General features: G+C 46.8%; 1 protein-coding gene across 2 annotated transcripts in view; it reads right to left on the bottom strand.

Annotated features, from left to right (window-relative positions):
* Positions 1 to 4,273: 4,273 nt before the first annotated feature.
* LOC126543709 (venom metalloproteinase antarease TserMP_A-like) overlaps positions 4,274 to 23,017 on the bottom strand; it is a 39,935-nt gene continuing 21,191 nt past the window's right edge. For both annotated transcript variants that reach the window (XM_055078215.2, XM_055078216.2), the window contains exons 7-14: positions 20,713 to 20,784; positions 18,063 to 18,187; positions 9,886 to 9,935; positions 8,278 to 8,386; positions 8,070 to 8,201; positions 7,074 to 7,224; positions 5,543 to 5,653; positions 4,274 to 4,459 (exon numbers count right to left, since the gene is read on the bottom strand). In XM_055078215.2, the coding sequence (XP_054934190.1) occupies positions 4,418 to 4,459; positions 5,543 to 5,653; positions 7,074 to 7,224; positions 8,070 to 8,201; positions 8,278 to 8,386; positions 9,886 to 9,935; positions 18,063 to 18,187; positions 20,713 to 20,784 (792 nt within the window). In that variant the 3' untranslated portion in view covers positions 4,274 to 4,417. The remainder of the gene's footprint in view (positions 4,460 to 5,542; positions 5,654 to 7,073; positions 7,225 to 8,069; positions 8,202 to 8,277; positions 8,387 to 9,885; positions 9,936 to 18,062; positions 18,188 to 20,712; positions 20,785 to 23,017) is intronic.

The following is a 23,017-nucleotide window of genomic DNA, read 5'->3' on the forward strand; positions in this document are numbered from 1 at the left end:
TTTTTTTTTTTTTCTTTATTCACAAAATGACATACATACATAAAAACCCGTTGGGCTACTCACATCGGCGTGCGTTACGCCACCGCTGCACCTCATTCGTATTCTGCATAATCTTTAACTGTTAAATGCCACATTAAACTGTCAGTCTTACTGACATAAAAGAGAAAATTCTGAAGGCGAAAGGTTACATACATTAACTGCGCAGTAGGAATTTAGCTCCCTTGCTAAATAAATATTTCTCAACCTTTGTAAGGTATAGTTTGTTCTAAAACGGTATATTCCCCAAAGTTATGCGTATCTTTCGAGGCGTAAAAGTACACTTTATCTATACATGCTAGTTCCACAAGGAATTGACCAGGCGAGTGAATATATCGCTCTTAAACAATTCAGCCAAAATTCTCCCTAAAGAGAAACCGCAGTTAGTGATTATTCTTTTAAATTGATATTCTCACTGCTGCACAATGAGATAAAAAAATTCCTTGCTAAGGTACCGCCAATACAAATATTGTACGTTCCTTTCTTGGTGCTCACCTTATTTTTGGTAATCTCTCTATGAAGACGCCACTTAATATGAAGTACTTTTGGGTAATAGCAACAGTCTTTATTTTAAAGTTTCGTCATCACTGAGCGTCAAAACACTTCATGTGCGGCTTACCACATGAAGGCCATTAGTTTTCTTATTATCATTGACGTAGTCACACAAGCGTCCTAAGCTCGCAATGTTCAAGTAGTCCTACCGATTTGAGCGCTGTGTAATTTACATTAATCCGTGAAAGAGCCTAACAAGAACTGATTTTAACCAGCTCTTCTCGCATTTCTGGTACTTTAGTTATTCTTTCCATACTGTCGGTGTGCGAGATAAAAGTAACAGAATATTTTAGACACACACGCACACTAAAACACCATCTCAAAAAAACAGGAAAGACTATCACCTCCATGAACTCGTACCCGCTGTAATTTCAAAAATACATTCAAAATTCTTGGCAAGGCCTCCATGCTGCCGACGTGTGCGCGTGCACACTAGCAGCATGCTTCACGCCGAGCGCAATTTAATTCAGAAGACGCCCCCTTGTGTCGGAGCTCTGTACCTTTGGCCCACATGTATTCGTCGGCTCCACTGGCCGCCTCAACTTGCGTAGTGCCAAATATGGCAAAGTTATCGTGCATGTATGCCTTCATAACTGGTGTCCTTGGTATGATGTTGCACCATGCTCTCAGAACGAATTCACCGAAATCTGTAGTGACCTCATTTATCTGCCTGCCAGGGAAGATTTATGCACATTTTTTTCTAATCCAGACTTGTTATTGATGGTTTGTGATAACAAATAACTCAGCTTTATGCATAATATTTCTATAATAATTATCTCTGTTTTTTTATCTTCATACAATGAATTGATTCTTTTTTATTTGGCTTATTGTGCGGAGAAAGTACTCCCTATGCAAGTCTTGCATATGAGGGTGTTGAGGTCTCCCTTTCGCTGACATTCCTGTTGTGGAAAGTAGCCTTGACGGCGGCGCCAGATCCCACTCATCACATCGAACAAACCAAGCGCAAACAAAAGAACGCACCTTGATGGCATCATGAGCAACGACGGCACGCACATAGTGGCCCAAGGTGGTAAACAACGTGGGTGTCTCAGCCTGGGCCTAAGACATCAAGTAGATAGATAGATAGATAGATAGATAGATAGATAGATAGATAGATAGATAGATAGATAGATAGATAGATAGATAGATAGATAGATAGATAGATAGATAGATAGATAGATAGATAGATAGATAGATAGATAGATAGATAGATAGATAGATAGATAGATAGATAGATAGATAGATAGATAGATAGATAGATAGATAGATAGATAGATAGATAGATAGATAGATAGATAGATAGATAGATAGATAGATAGATAGATAGATAGATAGATAGATAGATAGATAGATAGATAGATAGATAGATAGATAGATAGATAGATAGATAGATAGATAGATAGATAGATAGATAGATAGATAGATAGATAGATAGATAGATAGATAGATAGATAGATAGATAGATAGATAGATAGATAGATTATTTGCATTAGGTAAATAATGCTAATGAAAAATGTGGCTGCTTCGCGTGAAGGGCTGCTTCGCCTGACAGTGATCGCGAGGTTCAGTGTAGCACTTTGACTTCTCCGATAATGTTTATACGTGGGTGCGACATGGTGACGCAGCGTGGCACGCGAAGAAACTCGTGTTGGTAGAAGCTCTGGTAGGTTTTGAACGCGTACGTCTTTGACTGTTCACTTAAACCAATAGACGGCAAATAGTGCAATACTTACTGCGTATAATGTCCGTCTTACTGCGTATAATGAATGATCGTCTTTGATGACAGCTTGGGTGACTAGGCGTGCGCCACAGGAAATGTGCCGCCCGCAATGAAAAAACAGATCTTTTAAATTGATCGGATGCTGAGTCGAAACGTCGTCACAAGGGTTCCGCAAGGACAGCAACCTAACGCATTAGCAGGCTGCACCACAAATGCGCCGGGCATGTGCCGCTTTTTAAAGAACGTCTTTCACGCCAACGCTTTAGCGAGCTGCGCCATGAATGCACTGGGTATGCACCGCTCCTCTCATCAACTTGTGTCATTGAGTATGTGCCACTGGGTGTGCAGCAGGCGAAGGAACAATTCTCAGCGCTTGCGAGCACCGGCACCACGATTCTCGTCTCGGAGGCCACGCACGAACTTTCGGCCGCGCTTTTAGAGGGCGCACCTTGGTCAGAGAGAACAGCGAGAGAAGAGTTGGGCTCCCACGTGACGCGTTTCTCAGCGTTCGCACGCACCTGAGTAGTATGAAGAGCTAAAGGAAAATGTGTTGTCATATTGCAGTCTGCAACGTGTGAATCATTACTTTGGAAATTTGTCATCTTATGTGATGAGTCCAATAAAAATAACCTGTTGCTACTCTTAATAACTTGTTCCCTTTCCACTGTCTTGGAATTCTGCCCCCCCCCCCCCCATGGCTCCAAGAACCAGCACTCATCCCCTGCTGCCACTAACCATTGCTCGTCCAGTCCCTTTTACGAAATAAACTTGATCTAGAAGCTCCCGCATCTTGAATCTTCTTCCACTTGCAGATTTGTTGCTGCGTAGCATCTGTTAAGTTTGCGGTATGAATCGTAAAAGTAAGCATTGCATATGAGGCAGCGATCGCGCGAAACCGAGGAGGAGGGGGGCAGCACCCCCAGGAAGGGGGCGGCGGCCCTCTCGGACCCGCGGAAGTAGCGAGGAACCAAGACCTCGAGGAGCACAACGCACGAGACTGACGTAGTGGCCGCGTCGCGGTAAAAGCTTGTCTTCCCTGCGTGGAGCGAGCCTAAGCGACTATTCAGGCATTTTCAATAAAGTTGTTCTCTCTCTCTCTCTCTCTCCTGTCTGCACCGCATGCTGCTGCTGTGAACGAGGTTTAGTGATGCATTATTACGGTCACGGTCAACGGTCTCTGACATAACTGCAAGCTCGATAGTTCTCTTGGCGACATTCATTATTCGTCTTGTTTCGCCAGCCAAAATGTGCTCACGTAATTGTCTACCACACGTGTGGGAAGTTTTCTTTAAACGCCCTTTAAAACATTTCTTGCCTTCCGCCTCCACGAGAAAATTTCATATGCATGCTGAGAAACATTGCACCGCTTTTTGTTGGAAGGTAATGCGCGTTTGCACGCGCACTTTTTAGCTGTTCGAGCGACGGATGTAGTCAGAATCTTATGTCGAGCGGTCGTGGGGGTCCTATTCCTTATACGTAAATTCGCGCGTGTGTTTGTATATGTGCGTGTATATATCTGTACACACAATCTAAAAATTTCGGGGGGTTGGCACCTCTCTGGCTACGCCAATCGTTCGAGCTTAGCCTGCATTAAAAAGTGTAATCTGTCTCAGCGCTTGCGAACAGTTGCCGCATGTAGCCCGCGACCCGCAGACAAAAAACAAATGCAAGCTGTTAATAGGCAGACAATTAGTGCACGGGTACATGCTACTGGTAGTATGCCGCATGTGTGTTTGCTGAGCTACAATAAGCGGCGGATTAGGTGGAGAGGCTGTTTGCACTGAACGCCCAGTTACTGATATTACTTTAACTTCGAAGACCAAGTGTGTATGGGCTTTCGTGCCTGTGTGTTGTTAACCACACCTGTAGCGCGATAGCCTGCAGAGAAACCAAGAATACACTTAAGTAATAGTTTGAGTACTTTTAAAGGGCCTTTGTGAAAGGAGTAATCAAACATAAGGTGTGAGATAATAAATGCTTTATTGCTCATTAAAATAAAAGTGAGCTTCTTGTATTTTCATTGCTATTGGCATGCTCAAGGTCAGTTTGGTCCAAATTTGGGCTGCTTTCTTGGGAAGGAAAGATACAAACTTAAAGACTTTTCCTGAACTACAGCCACTCATGGATCGCACACACACCTCTTCTACATGTCTGCAAGAAGAGAAGAATAACACTGCTATTTTCTTGTTTTGAGCACGTAATAATAGAAATGGCGTTGAGCTCGAGGATGAATATTATTCTCAATACTATGTGGGTGACTGCAGCCACCACAGTCTGCTAGGGTTAAAAATTTTTATCAAGAAGAGAAGTATCGGTTGTTTAAAAAGCTGCATTCACTCAGATGATTTGTGAGCCGATCACCTACAGAAGGCATATGCACGAAGACGGTGCCATCGAGAGTGAGAAAAAAAAAAAACAGTGCTCCGTGGCTGTGATTGCTTTAATAAGTTAGAACAACATTACCAAGCAGAGACAGAAACCAAAGCGAGGACTGAGGAAATTACTTGCTTATTTTATTGAAAGGCACAAGTAATACGCGAAAGGGAAATGAATGTGTACCAAAGAGACAATTCTTTGCAAGAGGGCACCGAGCACACACCTAGCACGTTACGCGTGCGATGGTTTACCGATAGAGCTACCGCGATTATCCTTCTGACCTCCACTTTTTTGGGTATTTGCATAGGCGCACTAGATCTATTATCGAGAGTGTGAGTTAGCGCCACCACTCACCACTCACCGACCTGAAAGATTGGGGACCTCAACTTCCTTTATTCTTCGCGATCAATGCATAACGCCGGGCTCTATTTTGGCAGCCTTGACGTGATGACAACGCATACCATGGGTAATTGGCCAGTTGCATTCTGATAATTTGTTTTGCTACTGAAGGATGCAGTTTCTAAGGAAATGTTCTTGGTGTCGCAGGGCAAGGGTCCTGCGTATACTGCCCCAATATTACGTAAATCTTTGAAGTAAATAGGTTTTAGGTTTAGCGATATTTAATAAAGAGAAGTAGTGTTCTAGATAATATTAATGCAATTTTGTAAAACATTTCTTCCCAATGCAAAATTTACGTTCTACTTTGTACTATATGCGCATGCGCAGATCGAGTACTGTCTAAAAAATCCTTCTAAAAAAAGGAAACGCTGTATTATATCGCCTATTGCATAGGCTTAACAACTCTGTGATGCAGTTTCTTACACTAGAAAAATAACTTATGAGAATGAAAGTACGAACCTTTCTAGAGGAACACCGCATGCCTTCCAGAATATCTACAACCGTGCAATTTACCTTTTTGTAAATTTTGGTGCAGCATTCCATTTTACATTTCATACTTAATTCAAGGGGCTGAAAGTAAAAGAATAATCACGTATCAACGGACGAATTTCTTCCATTGACTATCTCGTATCCGTAGGATACATTTGGCATTAATTCCTTGCTTGATCTATACTGAATAGTCTTCATCACAGGCGAATCACGAGACATATTACAGATTGAAACCCAAATTTACGCAGTCAACAAACATTAGAATCGAAAATGTCGTTTTCAATATTGCTCAGACGAGATCGTAGCCGAAGGGTATGCGTTAACATACATGAGCCTGCGGCCTAGGAAGAAAAAAAAAAGCGTTCGTTTGGTGTGTTGCAGCAGTCGGTAGAGTCCTACGCATGCAAACCAAATTCTGGCATTATTTTTGCTTTCGTTTCTCGCTGTAACGTGCTTTCTTTCCCAATACTTTTCTAACGGTGCCACTACTTAGTGACCGGCGAATAAAGGTTTTTGGCGAGGATTTGTGAGATGGGTGAATTCATTGACGCCAGTGATATTGCATTGGGACTGTTGAGGCTATGTAGCAATTTTGTTCAAGCAGTTTTCATATCACTGATAAGCATCGCTCACAATCAAGGGGCCCTGAAACACCTTTCACGTAATCATAGAACGGCCTCACTATTAAATGACGCCGTCTCACAAATTGCGGGCGACGAAAACTTTTCGAATCCCTCAAATAAAAGTGGAGTTATCTCACCGACACCTTGATGCTTTTTTTTCTCTTTTTGTCTCTGCTAACGCGATTGAAGCTATACAGCGGAAAAGCCAAAAGAGAAAGCGCAGGCCAAAAGTTGAGTGTCGCGGCAATCTGTGGTGGCCGCGGTAGACTACACCGCGCAGCATGCCGACACGATCTCAGAGGCTACGCGCAGCTGAAGCAGCTGCGCGTGGTGCAAAGATCAAATAATTTTTCTGTCTCGTTGAGATCGCAGACACATATGTTTTTCATCTATTTAACTCAAACTTAGCAATTATGTATCACTGAGAATGCCCTCGCGATCGCGAAATCAGCCATTTGCGTTGAAGGGTGCAGCTGCTTTCGATGACACTGCACGAACGCATTGCGGAAGCGAACGGAAGCAACGTTTACTGTTTTGGACACGAGATTGTAAATTACCACCCGTGCCCAGTAAAGTAATATTTGGCTCACATGTTCACAGCAGCCTGTACGACAGATCGGCAAGCTTTTCCTACTAAATTAAGAAGGAATTCAGGGCCCCTTAAAGCATGTTTTGGACAGATAGCGGGAGAGAAAATTAAGAAAAAAAAAAGAAGAAAGGATGGTTAGTAAGTGCCCCAGCATTCTTTTTTTGTGAAGGGATAAATATCTCAGGTTGTTTACCGTTGTCAGAAGGTTTTGTCAGACGCTGTGGAATATGCCCAGCGTATCCACAAATGGCTCTTAAAATAACGAATGAACGAGCATTACTGATTATACCTTCTTAGCTATGATTCCTATGTCCTTGTTAGGTTGTCTCATTATCGTCCGGCAGTAATAGAGGTCACTCATTTTTTGCCCAGGATAAAACTTGTAGCGAGCCATGTAGTTCTTGCTGGAGAGTACGCTTACGCATCTACGAGAAACTTTCCTGTTGTGAAGAGAAACAAAGGACACATATAAACTGCTGACTCTCGAAATAAAGAAATCTGCAACAAATTGATACGGTATAGAACTTGCCAAGCAATCGCTATGATATGTCTGACAACCCGAGACCGACATTTAAAGATGACTTTACGAAATCGCTCAGGCATACTTTTTTAGAAGCATACGCTCCGCTGACAAGTGTGCAAACATTTATTGAGCACACTAGGTATGTTCGTTGCTTTAACGTGACGCCTCGTGTACCTAAATTCCACATGAGCATATTCCATGTGAGGCTACGAGAATGTTAGTGCATCAAAAATGTTACAGGTATATATGTACAAAGGAGGACCCGAGCTATGAAAGTGCACTTCTCAGGACCACTACAATAGTACATTCTCACACTTCAACGGTTATCGGAAGATATCCTTGAATGCACGAAGACATCCCTGCAAAAATAGGACAGCACGACAGCCGCATAATTTGCTAAGACGAACCGCGGCCACGCTTGCTTGCATCACCGTCTTATTGTCCTTCCTAGGCCTTGAGGGCAAACGTTAATCCAGAAAACTGCCTTCTACCATGGTGGTTTGACTGCCAGCGCACCAGTGCCTTTAATCTGCCCTTGAGAAAATTCAGCACGCGTTATTAGTTTTATAATTTAGTTTTTTGTAAATATTCACACTTAGGCTTTTCTTCCGAAAGGAATAAACAGAACGAAATCTGTCCCGTCCTCATCTCTTCCGTGTTCACGCTGTTAGCTATCACTAATTTATTTGTCACTCTAACAACGTCGCTAGCTTCAATCTAGCAAGCTGTAATTAAAAAGGCAGTTCATGTACAGAAACTTACTGCATCGTACTTCTTATACTGTCTCGACTGCATGGAGACAGAGTGTATTTTCTCGTCCCTCCATCCGCATAACTCATTAGATATCCTTCTTCCCACGGGCACCGCGGCGTCTTGTCATGTGATGCTCCCATCCTGCATTATCGAAGGGGGGCTCAGTCCTTTACGTCCACCTGGTGTCTTCTCTTGTGTTCGAATCGTAAGCACTTACGTGTGAGCCAGCTCGTGAGCCATTGTGCGGGTTCCAGAGTAAGACGTAGCGATATCCTCGCCTTCGGCAACACCCTGCGTTGTGCAGAGTCTACCAGTATATGCGAGTCCTGAAGGGAATAAATTTGTACCAAGCTAGAAAATCGCTTCGTTGTTTTTGAAAGCGAGTGTGAAAAACGGAGGAAAGAAGGTTCACTAGCCACTGCATGCGAGACCCTCCAATGCAAAGAGTAGTGTACACTTTTTCTAGGTTGCATGTTGCATTTTGCAAATTACACTGCGAGAACACTTGAACCTAACAAGAAGACTAATGGAAAGGCAAGCCGAGGGACGTGATCAATTGTTGCAATTTAGTCGTATGGAATATTTGTCGGATTGCGTGTCAAATATCGTCCCAACACATCCCGCAGGCGAGGGAGCTGACGCTTAGATAAAAGGGACGTTGTAGCGTAGAGTTTATCATAAAAATTTCCAGGGCGAACTATGCTGCCGCGATCATTCAGGCACTATGGTAATTACCAGTAGTACATCAGTTAGGTTAACTTTCGAGCTTTGGCATCAGAGGTTCTTGTGACGTTATTTACTATGCTTTAATTTTCTAAATTTTGAAACATAGTTTTGCTAAACAGAGAAAGGCAATAAATTTCTGTGTGCACATGTATAATCCGTGGTAATTGTTGCATTTACAATGCACTATATTACGGCAAATGATCGATTTCGATAGGTGCAAAATTGTTTGTAGCAAGAAAGAATAATAATATAGGTAACTTTATAAGTAATCATCAAATAAAAGCTCGTTGAAACTAGGGGCAGACTTTTCTGTAAGGATATTTCAAAAGAAACTTTGCATAGTAAGAGCGCCAAAGGTCACACTGCACCAGGAGCAGCAGCAGCAGCGGGTTGGAAGTAATGCGCTAGTGACCTGTTGGTTTTTGTTGACTGCAGTCGTTCTGTTTTTTCACTAGTGAACAAATGACATAAAAGAACACACACAGGAACTTTGGTAAGTATGGAATTTCACGAGCAGAAAGACATAGACGGAGAAATAGGGGGACAGAAAGCATAGAAGATTACTTTATGCTGCGTTTATTAATTGGTAATGGACAAATTCATTATTAGAAGAGAAGAGGTGCCAACTTAAAAAACTATTATGGACCTTCTAACAAACATGTAATTGGGGGCAAAGAACAGTAGCCGGCAGGCAGTGACGGTTTGTGAAATAATAAATACGCGACAGTATACAATTTATACTCAATTGTGGCACCAGAGTAAATACAGATTGCCTAAACTGGGGAGGCATCTGTATCTCTATCGCTCAGGGGTATAATGAGGAGCTGTTAGTTTTCACTCAAGTAGAACGCCGAAAGACGTTCGAGCCAACAAAGCAAAGTAACGTATTGCGCACTGTAAATTGGTGTAAATCTAGCAAACTGACTTTGAATGAACGAGTTCTTTGTCCGGAAGAGTCACGTTTATTACGGTGCCTTATTCAAGCAGACCTCAGTAAGTACACACATCTAGCCTGACCTGCCAGTGTCGGCCAGCGCAAGTAATTACTGATATAATTCAAGAGGTGCCCGCACGCAATCTCGCATAATTGTGCACTCACCTGTGAATGTTGTGTCCAGTTTCCCGTCTTCAACGCCGGAGAGGTCCTGGCTGCGATTGATTTGTATTACGGGAGAACAATGAAAGAGGTGCGCTCATGAACAGTCAATTGTTAAGCAGTGCTCATTGCAAGCAATGAGTTGCGTTGCTCAGCTTGTGGCGATGGGCGCACGCATGACGTCGTCATGTATACCTGTGTGTTCTCTCTCTCACACAAAAAAACAAAAAACAAAAAAGGAACAATGCAAAAAGACAACAGAAAGGACTGCTTCAGCCTTGGTAAATGCAGGACCTACATATAACTGTCACGTGAGCTACGGAGTCAAACAGAAGAATTATGCAAGGAACGAGTGTAAAGGGAAAATTAAAAAATAGATCTAGTAGCCACAGAGTAATCAGACAGCGTAAGATGGAGCAAGAAAATATCCCAAAGTTCCTTTAGTGAAGACGCCCTTCCGGTTCGATCAAATATTGTAACAGCATTGGGATCTTAGGATGGATGGATGAATGAAAAACTTTATTTGGTCCTGCAAGTAGTGATAATTAACCACTAAGCGGGCCGTTACCACGTCGGGACCGGAAGGCGAAGCCTCACGGCCACGTCGTGAGCCTGATGGGCAACCTAGTATTGTTAATCCAGGTCTTGGCTGCGAAGTGCAGCCTCCCACTTGGACGCGTCCTTGATCGCCGAGTCTTCAATTCTTTCGCAAGACCAGAGCATGTGTTCGAGCGTGGCTAAAGCACCACAATCCTGGCAATAAGGTTCTGTATACATCTCAAGATAAGTACCAGTCTGTAGTAAGCGTAATGTAAGTGCCTGAGCCCTGTTTAGTTTAGGATGCCGCAAACGGTAAACCCTGCGATTAAGAAGGTAATACTTCGTGATCTCATTGTATGTGGATGGGGAGTCTGTGTTCTCGAGGAGTACCGCCACGCCGTGGCGCCGGGCAGAGCGGAGGGTAAGATCTCGCGCTGCCTCATGAGCGGACTCATTGAGATTCGGAGGGGCTCCCTCAATCATCGCAAGGTGAGCAGGGAACCAACATAAGTAGTGTTGAGAGATCTCACAGGTCTGCATAATATTAAAAGCAACCTTAGCCACCGAGCCCTTCTCAAAGACCCTAAGGGTAGACTTTGAATCACTGTATACAAACGGCCTGCGCCTGTCAACCAGGGCGAGCGCAATAGCCGCTCGCTCCGCGACCTCTGGCCTATCAGTCCGAACGGCAGCAGCGTTAACGACCCTGCCCTCATTGTCGACGACAACTACGGTAAATACCTCCCTCTCCTCGCTAAAAGAAGCATCGACGAAGCCAACCTTCTGATTCTCATCACGAATGAGTCTCAGCAGGCAAGCCCCCTTGGCCTTTCTTCTACCCACATTTCGCTCCGGATGCATATTCCTGGGAACAGGCTTGACGTGATACCGCTTACGGACCTTCCAGGGAATACCGACGTGAAGCTGTGAGATCTTCTCCTGAGGAACACCTAACTCTCTGAAAATTTGCCAACCCGCGTTAGTCGTAGAGAGACGCACCATCTGCGTCCTCTCCTGAGCCTCAGTTATCTCACTGTTATCCCACTGTTGCCTAGACAAAAGCTTACTGTGCTCCTCAATCAGCTTATTCAGCTCCGAAATCTTTTTACGCAGCTTGCGATTAAGCCGCTGCGGCTTCCACCTAGCTAGCATAGACCACTTGGTTCAGTCGGATGGGCCAGCCTGCTATCAACACTATGCACCTCCAAATCCGTAGTGATCTCCCCCGTAGGCTCTTTTACATCCTCCCTCACCTGGGTGAACCAATCCTCCAGGGACAGACGGTACAGGCCTTCGCATTCCTTCCCCTTTTTCCTCTCTCCTCCGGGATCATCCGAAACTTATCCCAGTCTATATACGTCAACGCCCTAGGGCGCCTACCCTCAACCTCAAAAACGACTATATTAATATAATTATCACTGCCTCTAGGTCTTCGGCAAGATTGCACCAACTAGGCTTGACTGAGTTCTTTACAAAGCCGAGGTCACAAGTTGTATCCCTACACGTCGACGTCCCTATGCGTGTCGGAAAGGCAGGGTCAGTGGTCAGCGTAAGGTCAAACTCCGCAGCGTTCTGCCAGAGGTCTCTCCGTCATTGTCTCCTGGAGTAGAATAGCCTGCGGCCTACCCTCACACGCGTGAGTATACTGATGTAGAGGCGCCCGTTTACGAGCATACCCCCTACAGTTCCATTGCCACACACAAAAAGCATCATTTTGTCGCGCCATGTTGAAGCAGTTGCTGCGAGCCATCTTGCTAAACCTGACACTTCCCCCTCGAGGAACCAGCCGACTGAGATCCCGACCTAAGAAGGGGAGAGGCACTCAGACTGGACTTGTTTTCGAACGCCTCTATTCTACATTGCAGCTCCTTGAACCTCCCATCGATCGAGCCGAGCGACTCTGTGAGACGCGTATTCAGCTGCGCCAGACCATCGTTGACCTGGTTAACACTATCCACAACACTCGACAACATCTCCTTCACCTCAGATCTCAGCTTCCTCGACGCGGGCTCCGCATCATGGGTCATCGCTTTCCTCTTTGAGGGGTGCAACCCACTAGCCTCACCTACATCACCAAAATCCATGCTCTCTATGGGCTCAGGCATTGCCCTCTCAGCCGGTGCAGGGCCTGCCACACCCTTAAGGGCCGAGATTTATGCCCTAAGCAAAATCACCATTTCTCTCAACTCAACGCTTTCCTGCTTTAGCCTCTTGAATGTCGCCTCATTCTTGCTATGCTCTGGCCTTACCAAACTAGGCATCTCCGTTCGAGCACTTGCGCGCTCCGCCCAGGTAGTACCACTGGCCGCTCCACCAGGCCCTTGCCTTGTAGACCCTGCAACACACCACTCTTGCGCACACCCTGTCCCTCAGTCCCAGTGGGGCCACGCGCAGTCTCAGTTCCCAACTGTCCGTCCAGTCCGAAGCGCACTTTACACGCCGATCTACTCCCAGACCGGCCACCGGAGCGGCTGCGAGATGCTCTTCCTGGTTTCCTTGATATTGATCTTGAACGTCAACGCCCACGATCCTGTCCTTGCGCAGCCTCCAGCGTCTTCCCCAACATCGGCAACTGGTTTTCGGCGTACCTGAAGCCTCCCTTCTCTTCATCCTGAGCATTGATATCCGCCATAGCCCAGTAAAAACGACGGCACCGAATCGCGTGTTTCTATTTACGCCCAAGCCCAGCGCTCGATCGCTGCGCCGCCATGCGCCGCTCGCGTGTACCACGTTTCTAGGTACTTTTCCCCAAAGCTCCACGGCGAGCGCCCTAGATTCTTGTAGGTACTTGGTGGGACTAGGGAGATGTTATGCCTGGGCGCACAATCTGGTCACCCAGCTGTCGCTAAGAGAAAATAGGTTTTTCAAAACAAGACGCCTAGGCTGCTTCGAAATAAGAGTTGCGTGCGGAAGCTGACGCAACACTGGACGAAATTGTTCAGTTTGGATAAGGGGATAAAGGGATGTGATAAGAAGTTGGTTGTGGTGTGCGAGGCGCTTCGATCTACAAAAGCTGGGATAATCGTGGGGCATGGAGGGTTTCTCGCACCACGAGCCACATCATCGCTGCGCTCAAGCTTCCTTTCCTTATTGACATCACTATCTCTCTTCCAGCAGAAACAATAGCAATGCACTGGCGCCATACACGACGCATATTAAACGTCCGGGAACAAAAAAAAATCTCGCAGAAACTCCTCTGGGAATTAGACTATGCGTAAGCAGCGTAAGCATTGTGCCACTAGCTCATCTCCGCGCAGCCCGGTGTCAATGTTATGTAACTTGATTAGGCCATTACTAACGACAGCTCAGTGGCGACACGAACTGGTGCCGACGGCGGCGCAAGGAGCATTGATGACGCAAGTAAAGTACTGCAGGTGGAGGTCCGAGGTCCGCTGATGACCGTTCCGATCATTTTATAAGACGTTATCGCTCTTCAGCGCCTTATTCATCCGCGTGAAACCATTGGAGACTTTTAATGTGTCCGGTATTCCGGCAAACGGGGGTGGTTTGGGCGGATTGCCAGATGGGCGGGAGCAACGTGAGTGGTCGGAGCGATGCAGCCGCCTTGGTGGCGTAGAGCTCAACCAGACAAACACAGAGCTAAAATTGCAGTAAGCTACTATATTCTGCTTCGCTGCCGGTGCAAATATAGCAATTGGCTCCGTGTTTGTGCGGTTGAGCTTTGCGCCAACAGCTGGCGCCACCAATCTGGCCGCTGAAGTTTACGCCCCCCGTTCCCCTGGCAAACCGCCCGCGCTTGCCGGAATACTGGACGCCCTAACATTCTCTATTATTGAGTCATGAACGTACTCAGGCGGCGGCTTATGTCAATGCCGCGTGGGACGCAGCTTGAAAGCGATCTGCGATGCCCACAAAACAGTGCCAACAGCTCATAGCTTCGCGCGCTGTGTTCTTGCCGCTTACATAGTCTTGAAGAGACGCGGGTCCGCTTAACTTCAAAGCGATCTGCGAAAGTTGCAGAATGAGGCGTTAACTGAAAGCAACGCCAGCCCTGTGTTTTCGCCGCTTCGTTGCCGTTGAAGCGGAAAGCAGCGCAAATGCAAATTCGTTCGCTACTGCGGGCGCTATCTCGAAAGCGGTCGTCTTATTACGGGACGGACGAAGGGACGGTTTTCTCTTTGGGTAAGCATACAATTGCTTAAGCATACAGAATTAAAATTTACCTACACCGCCTAAACTCTGCATATGCGGGCTGGCCCTAGTGTTCCTGTATATGCTCCCGCAGGGAGCAGAGTTGCGCATACCTTTTCCGGCGCCGCTCGCACCGCTATTGGCCGAGCGCGAAAAATGACGTCAAATGATCCGCGCCGCTGCGAAGCCAACTTTACGGGCGCATCGCCGACTCATGCGAACTCGTCGTTTCCGTCAGTACCATCGCCATTGCAATCAGTGGACCGTCGATCGTGCGTTAAGAGGAGCAGCTAGAAGCTCTTGCATCTTGAATCTTTTTCTATTTGCAGATTTGCTGCTACTAAATAGTAAGCACTACTAAATAGTAAGTACTACTAAATAGTAATAGTAAATAAAAGTAAGCTTTGCTTAAAATGTGCACATGTCAACATTTGAAATGCGCTTAAATCTGTGTCTGCACCGCATGTATCGAAAACGTGCAGCTGTTGTGAACGATGGTTAGTGATAAATGGCGCTCTGTTAACGGTCACTGACATAACTGCAGGCACGATAGCTCTCTTGGCGACGGTCATGAATCGGTTGGTTTCGGCAGCCAAAATCCGCTAAGTGTCCACCTTACGTGTGTGAAGTTTTAAACACTCTTTAAAACATTTCTTGCTTTCTGACCATGATCAGACAACTTCATATGCATGATGAAAATCATTGCACCGCTTTTTGTGGCAACGTACTGCGCGTTTGCGAGCGAACTTTGGAGCTGTTCGAGCCACGGGAGTATTTTATTTTGGGGAATCGAAGGCGGTCCCACCCCATATTTGTACGTTCGTGTGTTTGTATATGCGTGTTTACATAGGTACATAGAAAGTTTCGGTTGGTTGGAAGCCCACCCCCTCCGGCTGCACGAATGACTCGTTCGAGCGTAGCCTGTATTAACAAGTGCCCTTTGCTAAGCGCCTGCGAACAATTGGCGCTTGTAGCTCGCGACCACCAGAGAAAAAGGCGGAACACCGCGCGGCATTTGGCTCCTGCGCGCGCGAGGAGTGGCTTTGCTGCAGGGCTGGATCACGGCGGCGGACCTATGCGCAACTCTGCTCCCTGCGGGAGCATATACAGCACTGAGGAAGGAAACTAAGGAGAGGCCCTACCCCCTCCGCGCGCTAGGAGAAAAGTGTGGCGGAAATGACGTAGTAGGTTCTCATTTTTTTGCTGCTTTTTTATTTTTTTTGTTGTATGGCCACGCCTTTTGGGCCACAATGGCGGCGTTGTTATGGTTTTGAGCGCTCACACGTGTTGCTCTGGTAGGTTTCGGGTCGTGGCAAAGCTGCTGAGTGGGCGGGTTTGCGTTAGTCACCGTGTTTTGTTGCGCTGTGTTACCTGCACCGTGCTCTGCCAGATGTTCCGCGAGCGCGCGCGCTCCGCGCGCGACACCACGCGCAGCGCGGCGTGGTTTCGCGAAAGATGTAAACAAGAGAGGAGGGTGGCCCAAAAGGCGGAGCATCGCCATGAGCAACGCCAAATTCCGGCTTCACTTTTGCTTCACAAAGAGTGACGTCAGGGCCTCTCCTTAGTTTCCTTCCTCCGTGATATACAGGAACACTAGCTGGCCCGAACACACCGCGCGCCCTGGCACACGCAAAACCAAATACATCTAGGGCGCGTGCCATGGCGCTTCGGCGAAAAAGTACCTAGAAATGTAGTACGTGCGGGCGGCGCATGGCGGCGCAGCAATCGAGCGCTGTGCTTGGGAGGAAATAGAAACACGCCACCGGACCACCTATGGGGTACGGAACCGCTGCTGGAACTCCTTGGCAGCCGTGATATGCTTTCCCCCATACAGTTCACACTTGGGCGTACACCGGTTGGCCTCACCGGGATTAGTTGAAGCGCAGCCCCTGCAAGCCACTTCTTCCTGCGAGGAGCAGACATCAACGCGATGCCCCAGCTTTCCACAAGCATAACAAACATCAGTCTGCTTGCGGTAAAGCATGCACCTAACCAGCGCGTTACCATAACGAACGTAGTTGGGCACCTTGTACTTATCGAAGGCGATGATGACCGTACCCGACTCCTTGATGCGTTTTGCCGCCAGAGCCAGGGGATTACGTGGGTTAACAATCTTGCGACTGAGTGCTTCGGCTCCCTTGCTGAGAGGAACATCTCTCATGATTCCCTTGCACGTTTCATGCGGCGCCGCATGATAATGCCGCAGCTTCATGCATGTGCACAGCAATGCATAAATCCTTGATCCTCACGCACTTCGTAGCATTTTCTTCTTCTTGCGTGCTAACAACCAGAACATTCTGCTGATAACTGGGGCAGACCGTGTCCGCTTCTCGCTTCACCTCGTCTATGCAAGCAGCAGCCGTGATTGCATCAGCCACCGCGGCCGCACCAATTTTAGCAATATTAAGACCTCCCCTGATCCTGACGATAATCTTGATATCATTTTTCGGCAGCGGAGGCATTTTACCGCGCCGGATGATACCCGTCTTACGCTAGCAGGCGAGTTTGTACTCACTTTGCCGTTCTTGGGTCCTAACTCACCGTCAGGGCTAACAGCGTTGCCGCCGTATGATAGCCTTGCCTTGGTCGTAGAATTCCTGTGGGTGTCAATTTTCCAGCGAGCATCCTCCGAAACGTCTTCCGGATAAATATCTTCACCTTCCACAGCCTATTACATCATGACAAAAGCGTCAAGCGGCCGGAAAGCCGGCGCGGCCCACAAGCACGGCGGGTTCGGCGATAAGGGTTAACATCCGGCAGCGCCGTCTAGACGAGAACGGCCGTAAAATCACGTACAGTCCACTTACTGAAAAAAATCCTATATCCCGCTGTAGCGTGTAACTTCGCGGATCCGTTTAGCACAGAATTAGGCACCAAAGAGAGCAAAATCCTATCAACGCTGCCCATAAAGCGGGAGCCGACGGGCTTAGGTTCGCGGGATTTTAGGAAGCGTTTACGTTTTAAAGGTGGATAATTAACTGAGAGATATTACAGTTTAATTTGACGATGGGGCTCTTCCGTTATGGGGCACAGTTAAAATAAGATGCAGTGAAAGTCTTCTACTTCAATAGACGTGGTGACACCTGTATAAGTGAGGTATCGTGTGAACTGGCTTTTATTCGCAGATTTCTTTGTTAATGAGCCATGCCAGCTCTCGATGTGTCCTTCTTTTTGCAATCGCCGAGTAGTGCTTGTCTTTGCTGATATTTTAAATGTACTTTATCTCGCATATATATGTATTTTTTTTTGAACAATTGCCTTTGTTGAGAGGTAGCACTTGTGTCTCAGTCTTCAGAGCTTTCATTTGTTAATTTCGTGCTGTGCCTTTCCAAAAACGACGGCAGACTAACTTTCCCAACTTTTCAACTTAGTTAAGTGGCTGGTAGGACAATCTCGCGATCGCGAAGAGTGCCAAATCTCACCTCCAGCTCAACGTGTAACGACTTTTTCATTATGAGAATAAAAAATATTCCTCGCAAATCGCTTACCCTGTTATAAAGTACACGACGTCAGGATTCCCAGGTATGTTCCCTTTGGAGTAGTATTCCACGAGTGAATCCAATGTCTTGTCAGCGTCGAGAGTTCCTTCATTATGTACAGCGAAAGATTCATGCTGTGTAAAATGCAAGCATTGGAGGTTTACAAGGGAAACCTATAAGCTTCCTTGCAATGAGAATATTCGTCATTAATTTTGTTGCTTTTGTGTGGAGGGGGGGGGGAGCTTTCGGTCAACTAGGACTTAGAACAACCGCATACAACAGTTGTTGTATATCAACTTCCACGCGACGGTAATCGTGAAAGAAGCGACTTCGTAGCCATCAGACCAAGACTTCCTATTATTGTTGCTTGAAGTCACGAATAAGCAGATACAAGGGGTTCAATATTTTGTCCGTTACAACCACACAGCAAACCAGACCGCGAATACAGATAAAGCATAGGGGAATACAAATTGTTCTGTTCAAATTAAATGTGAAAATAGCAAACCAAAGGAAAATGAAAGCCGACCAAGCGATAAACTGCCGCGAGCGGGAAGAGAGCCCACACAGTTCGCATAACGCGTGCAGTGTTCTACAAACTAATCAACCGCGACACCTTTCTTTCGCCGGCTTTATTTGCTATTTGAAGAGTGTGTTGACACTTGGGCGTGATGACAAGCGCCGCCGGTGGCGTTGCGGGCGTCGCACGTCGACGGCGCGGGAGATGATGAGACAGCAGAAAAAAACCGCCGGCGTTGGTAGCTTGAAGTTCCCTGTTCAATCTCCTCAGACCGCTGCATGCACATAGGTACATGGCAGGAACGCTAGTGTATGTGCGCACGATAAGCGTTTCACGCAATAGTTGCTAGAAGGGACTCTGGCGCTGTGACCATTCAGCCACCATGGGAAGAATGGTTAGTACACGGATTTGTCTGGTCTTCGTGCTTGTGGACACATCAGTTTTGTGGCTTTGAGTATGACGCTTTATGTGCCTTCATTGTCGTAAATTTCAAAGTTATCTATACTTTTCTCAATGCAGAAGGTTCTGCCGACTCGCATAATCGCTACTAATTCCATCGGTTCAGCGTATCGTGGGGATCAAACTGAAAACGCGCCAAGCGTCTCGACACGCTCGCGTGACCCGTGAGAAATTCATTTTCGGCTCAAGCGCTCGTGGTCTCATGGTTTTTTTCAATATCGAGACTCTAAGTTGGAGGTCTTGGGTTAGAATTCTGCCGTCGGACAATTTTGATAATGTTCACCTAAATATGTATAAATCACACTACTTTGTTGAAAATGTTGAGCTTACGTAGTCAAGAAGCCTTTCCAAGCCAGAAGGACAAGTTAAGGCAATTTCATCTACTAACCATCGTTTCCATGCTGGCTAAACCGCCCGCTTGCACCTCCCGTAGTCAATAACGCCAGAGTTGCCTCCAATGTTAATGCATGATACTCTATGGTCTAGACAACGCCTTAGCAAGCAACGGAAAGCGGAACGCTGTCCTTGATCTGCTGCAGAGATGATTGAGCAGAGTGTGATGGGGCGTCTACTTGGCTTCATCGTTTCTGCGTGTCTAAAGGACTGAGCGCTTGCCTTTTGCCCCGAATTTACTCCTCCATTTCTTCTCATACTTTTCCTGCTTCCTTACGGGCTCCTCATTTTCCCCTCTTACTCTCTCCCGCAGGCTTTGGAATGACGTCAAAGCATCTTCCTAACTTTGGCCTCAAGCTTTGCACTTCACTTTCGTCTGCGCGCAATGGCGTTACACGACGAAATTCTGACTGAAAGCTAGGCGAAAAAATGATATACATCTGATTTTAGGAAACACCACACAGCAAGTCATTTTAACCTACTTATGAAGCAAACTCGCATACGAAGATACAGATAAATTTTTTCTCAGCTGCGGAGTTCTTTAAAAGGCAAGTTAGCCCCTTTTGTTCTTTTTTCTCAGACTCGTTTGCTTTCACAATATTTCCTCCATCTTGCGATACTGTGCAGAAGTAAGAGCTGTTGAGGTAGTGCGAATTATATGTTGATTACGGCGAGCGGAGGAGACGTTCTTCGGTATTTTGTCAAGTCATATGCAATCATGGCCTTACGACGACTTGGCGAGACCGACACTTTTATAGCAGCAGTAGAATTCTGCAAGCACATAAAATAGGAAAAGCGAGAGGTAGTATGGTCTAACCTACTGCTCTGCACTATGTAAGCATGAAAGCGGACTAAAAAAACATGAATAAATATGATGTTGAGCACAGGAAAAAGGGATACGTATATACAGTAACCGTAAAACAAGTGGTCTCTTTGTGGTGTCGAGTCCAGTCCGGTGCTCTGCACATAGTCTATAATAGGCTTTGTAGCTGCTCTTGCTTTCGTTAGAGCACTCGATGCGGAAAAAATGGCAGATTTCTGTTATCCTTGCCTTTTTTATGGCGGCCTAATCGTGTGATAATGAGTGACTAATAATGATAATGACTAATCGTATGATAATGACTTTGGTAAGCTATAGCTCAGGCTGCAAATCCTACTAACTTGTCCAGTCTCCTAGTGGAATATCGCAGCCACAGAGGCAGCTGGACTCAAACGGCTGCAACTCGCACTAAAATTTTTCCTCTCCACCACTCGCTTTCTAAACCAGTAAAATTGTCCAAATATACTTACCTTACTTCTGGTTATTCCGACAAGCCTAATTTTTATTGCTGGATTTTTCATATCCAGGTACCTTAGGTTTGCCTAGAATTAAATAGCAGCTGATTAGTATTGCGATCAACAGTACGGAAATGTATAGCAGAAATGGCTTTTGAAAGATGTCCCTTTTGCACATGGCCTAAATGTTAGAAGGGTTGCTGCAGCGCCACATCTGCTATGACATTATGCGTTTGAGCGTGTTAATATAAGAGCGAAGAAATAGCTCGCGCAAAAAGAAAGACAAATGAAGTGCGGCGATCGAGCACGCGTGTCAAGGTAGCTGTTCGTCTTCTCGTTGAAATAAACAGCGGCGTAAGGCGCGCTGCTCTAGACACTTTCGGCGTATTGTCCTGCACCGAATTTGAAGCTTGGTCGAACAAACAACGAGGTCCTCGGTCTTTACAGAGGGTTCAATTTCCCGCCGCAAGTGAAGCATTCCTTGGGACAAAATGCAGGTTTTTCACACTTTGTGGTAAGGATAGAACTTTGTAGTCGAGAAGTACGCATTATCTTTTAGCACAGTTGAATGACTTTGGTGGTACTAATCATTTCGAATTCTCCACTACAGCGCTTCTCATAGCCCCGGTGCTGCTTTTCGACATCGAGCTCGATCAATCAAATGGTCAGAGAGTCATCGATTAAAAGATGTTGCGGTTCCGTCCAAAGTGCGAAACAGTGAAGGTGCACAATGGTTTAAAGGCACAAACTCTCGCGGCATTAATCATGGAAACATTTGCATCGAGATGGCAACAATCTTTCTTGCTCGCTATTTAAATAATGGCACGTATCGACTGCTGGTGGTTGGCCTTGAAGCCGGCGCTAACTAGGCGGGAGTGAAAAGCAGAAATTAAAACTTAGTATGTGAATTTGAAGAAGCTATAGTAATAGCTCTTTCAGAAATACTCCAGAAGCCATCCTCGATGAAAATCCATCCAGAAGCCATCCTCGAAAAGCCATCCAGAAGCCATCCCCGTGGGAACTGACGCCCTCCCGGAGAAACGCTCGCTCGGGGACCGCCGCAAGCGGAGCCGTCGATACCCTGGCTGCGTACAATCGAAAACAAAGGTGGTCATAGGCGCTGCACGCCGCACCAAATTTGTCTTTGACAGAGTCGTTTTCAAAGTACGCGTCTGCGTCCTGTGAGTGCTAGTCCCCCAATTGGCTTCGCTTGGTCTCGGCGGCCTGTTTAGCGGCTGTTCACTTGGTGTGCCGGTGTTCTTCGGCCGTGCGGGCCTATTCTTCTTAGTCGCTTTTCCACGACCGCGTGTACCTCGTCGACCATGACTTCACCTCCTGCATCGCCGCTATATGGTTGCGCGTCGCATACCTTTGTAGTCTCCGGACAGCCTTTGCACTCCTCCCCTTGACACTTTAGAGCACCCATTGTTGTATCTCCAAGTAGAGGCCTACTCGAAACATAGCGCATCTAGGGCAACCCAGCCACGTCTATTTGTGTCGTGCACACCCGAGCAGAGCAAGGAGACGCTATTAAGCCAGTAGCGGAGCGCGAGCGGGCACGGGAAGGTGGGCGTGCATGCGCGTGGACCAATAAAGATCCGCGCTAATAGCAGCAAGCGAGACAAGACGTTCATTTGAGGGATCACCAGTCGTTTGTGTGCAGGCGCGAGTAAGAGCTGGCGTGAGAGAGAAAACGTGGGGGCTTTAGTTCCTGGAATATATGACTTTACCTATAGGCACTACGGAGGAGGTCTCTTAGCGCGTGTTGTATGCGTTGTACGCGTTTGTCCCCTAGACGTTCCGGCATTGCGGAGTGCGGTCGAGTTTGTTTACGCTCTGCCGCTGGCTGCCCGCGTGGTGAGGCAGTTCGTACGGACGCTGCATTTGGTGATCGCTGTGTCTGAAGAGAGAAAGGTTCTGACTGGTACGTGTTGTATAAGTGGCGGGTCGCTTTTTTCGTCGCGGCGATAAGGCTGGATTTTTCACAAGCACTGCTCTAGGAGGGCACATGTAACCGGCAAACGGAGGCCTCAGGCGAGCACCTGAGGTTATGTGGCGCAGGATCTCCAGGGCACCCAGGGGTAGCGCGTGATCACAGCTGGAAGCAGGGTGGCCCGTAGGTTGGGGCCGCGGAGGCCGAAGCATGCCAGGGGGTGTTCGCATAAACAAATTGTCTGACAGCCGATCTTATACACCTCTGGCACGCGCAGGCCACGGCGAGTCCCGACCCACGGACCAGTGCGGGTGCTAGCTTTGGTGTTTCCGTAGCTGCTTTGGTGTCCTGGAGGCGCCGCCAATAATGCGAAATAATGACACGTCG

The sequence above is a fragment of the Dermacentor andersoni genome, chromosome 10 (genome assembly GCF_023375885.2).
Source record: "Dermacentor andersoni chromosome 10, qqDerAnde1_hic_scaffold, whole genome shotgun sequence".
Lineage (NCBI taxonomy): Eukaryota > Metazoa > Arthropoda > Arachnida > Ixodida > Ixodidae > Dermacentor > Dermacentor andersoni.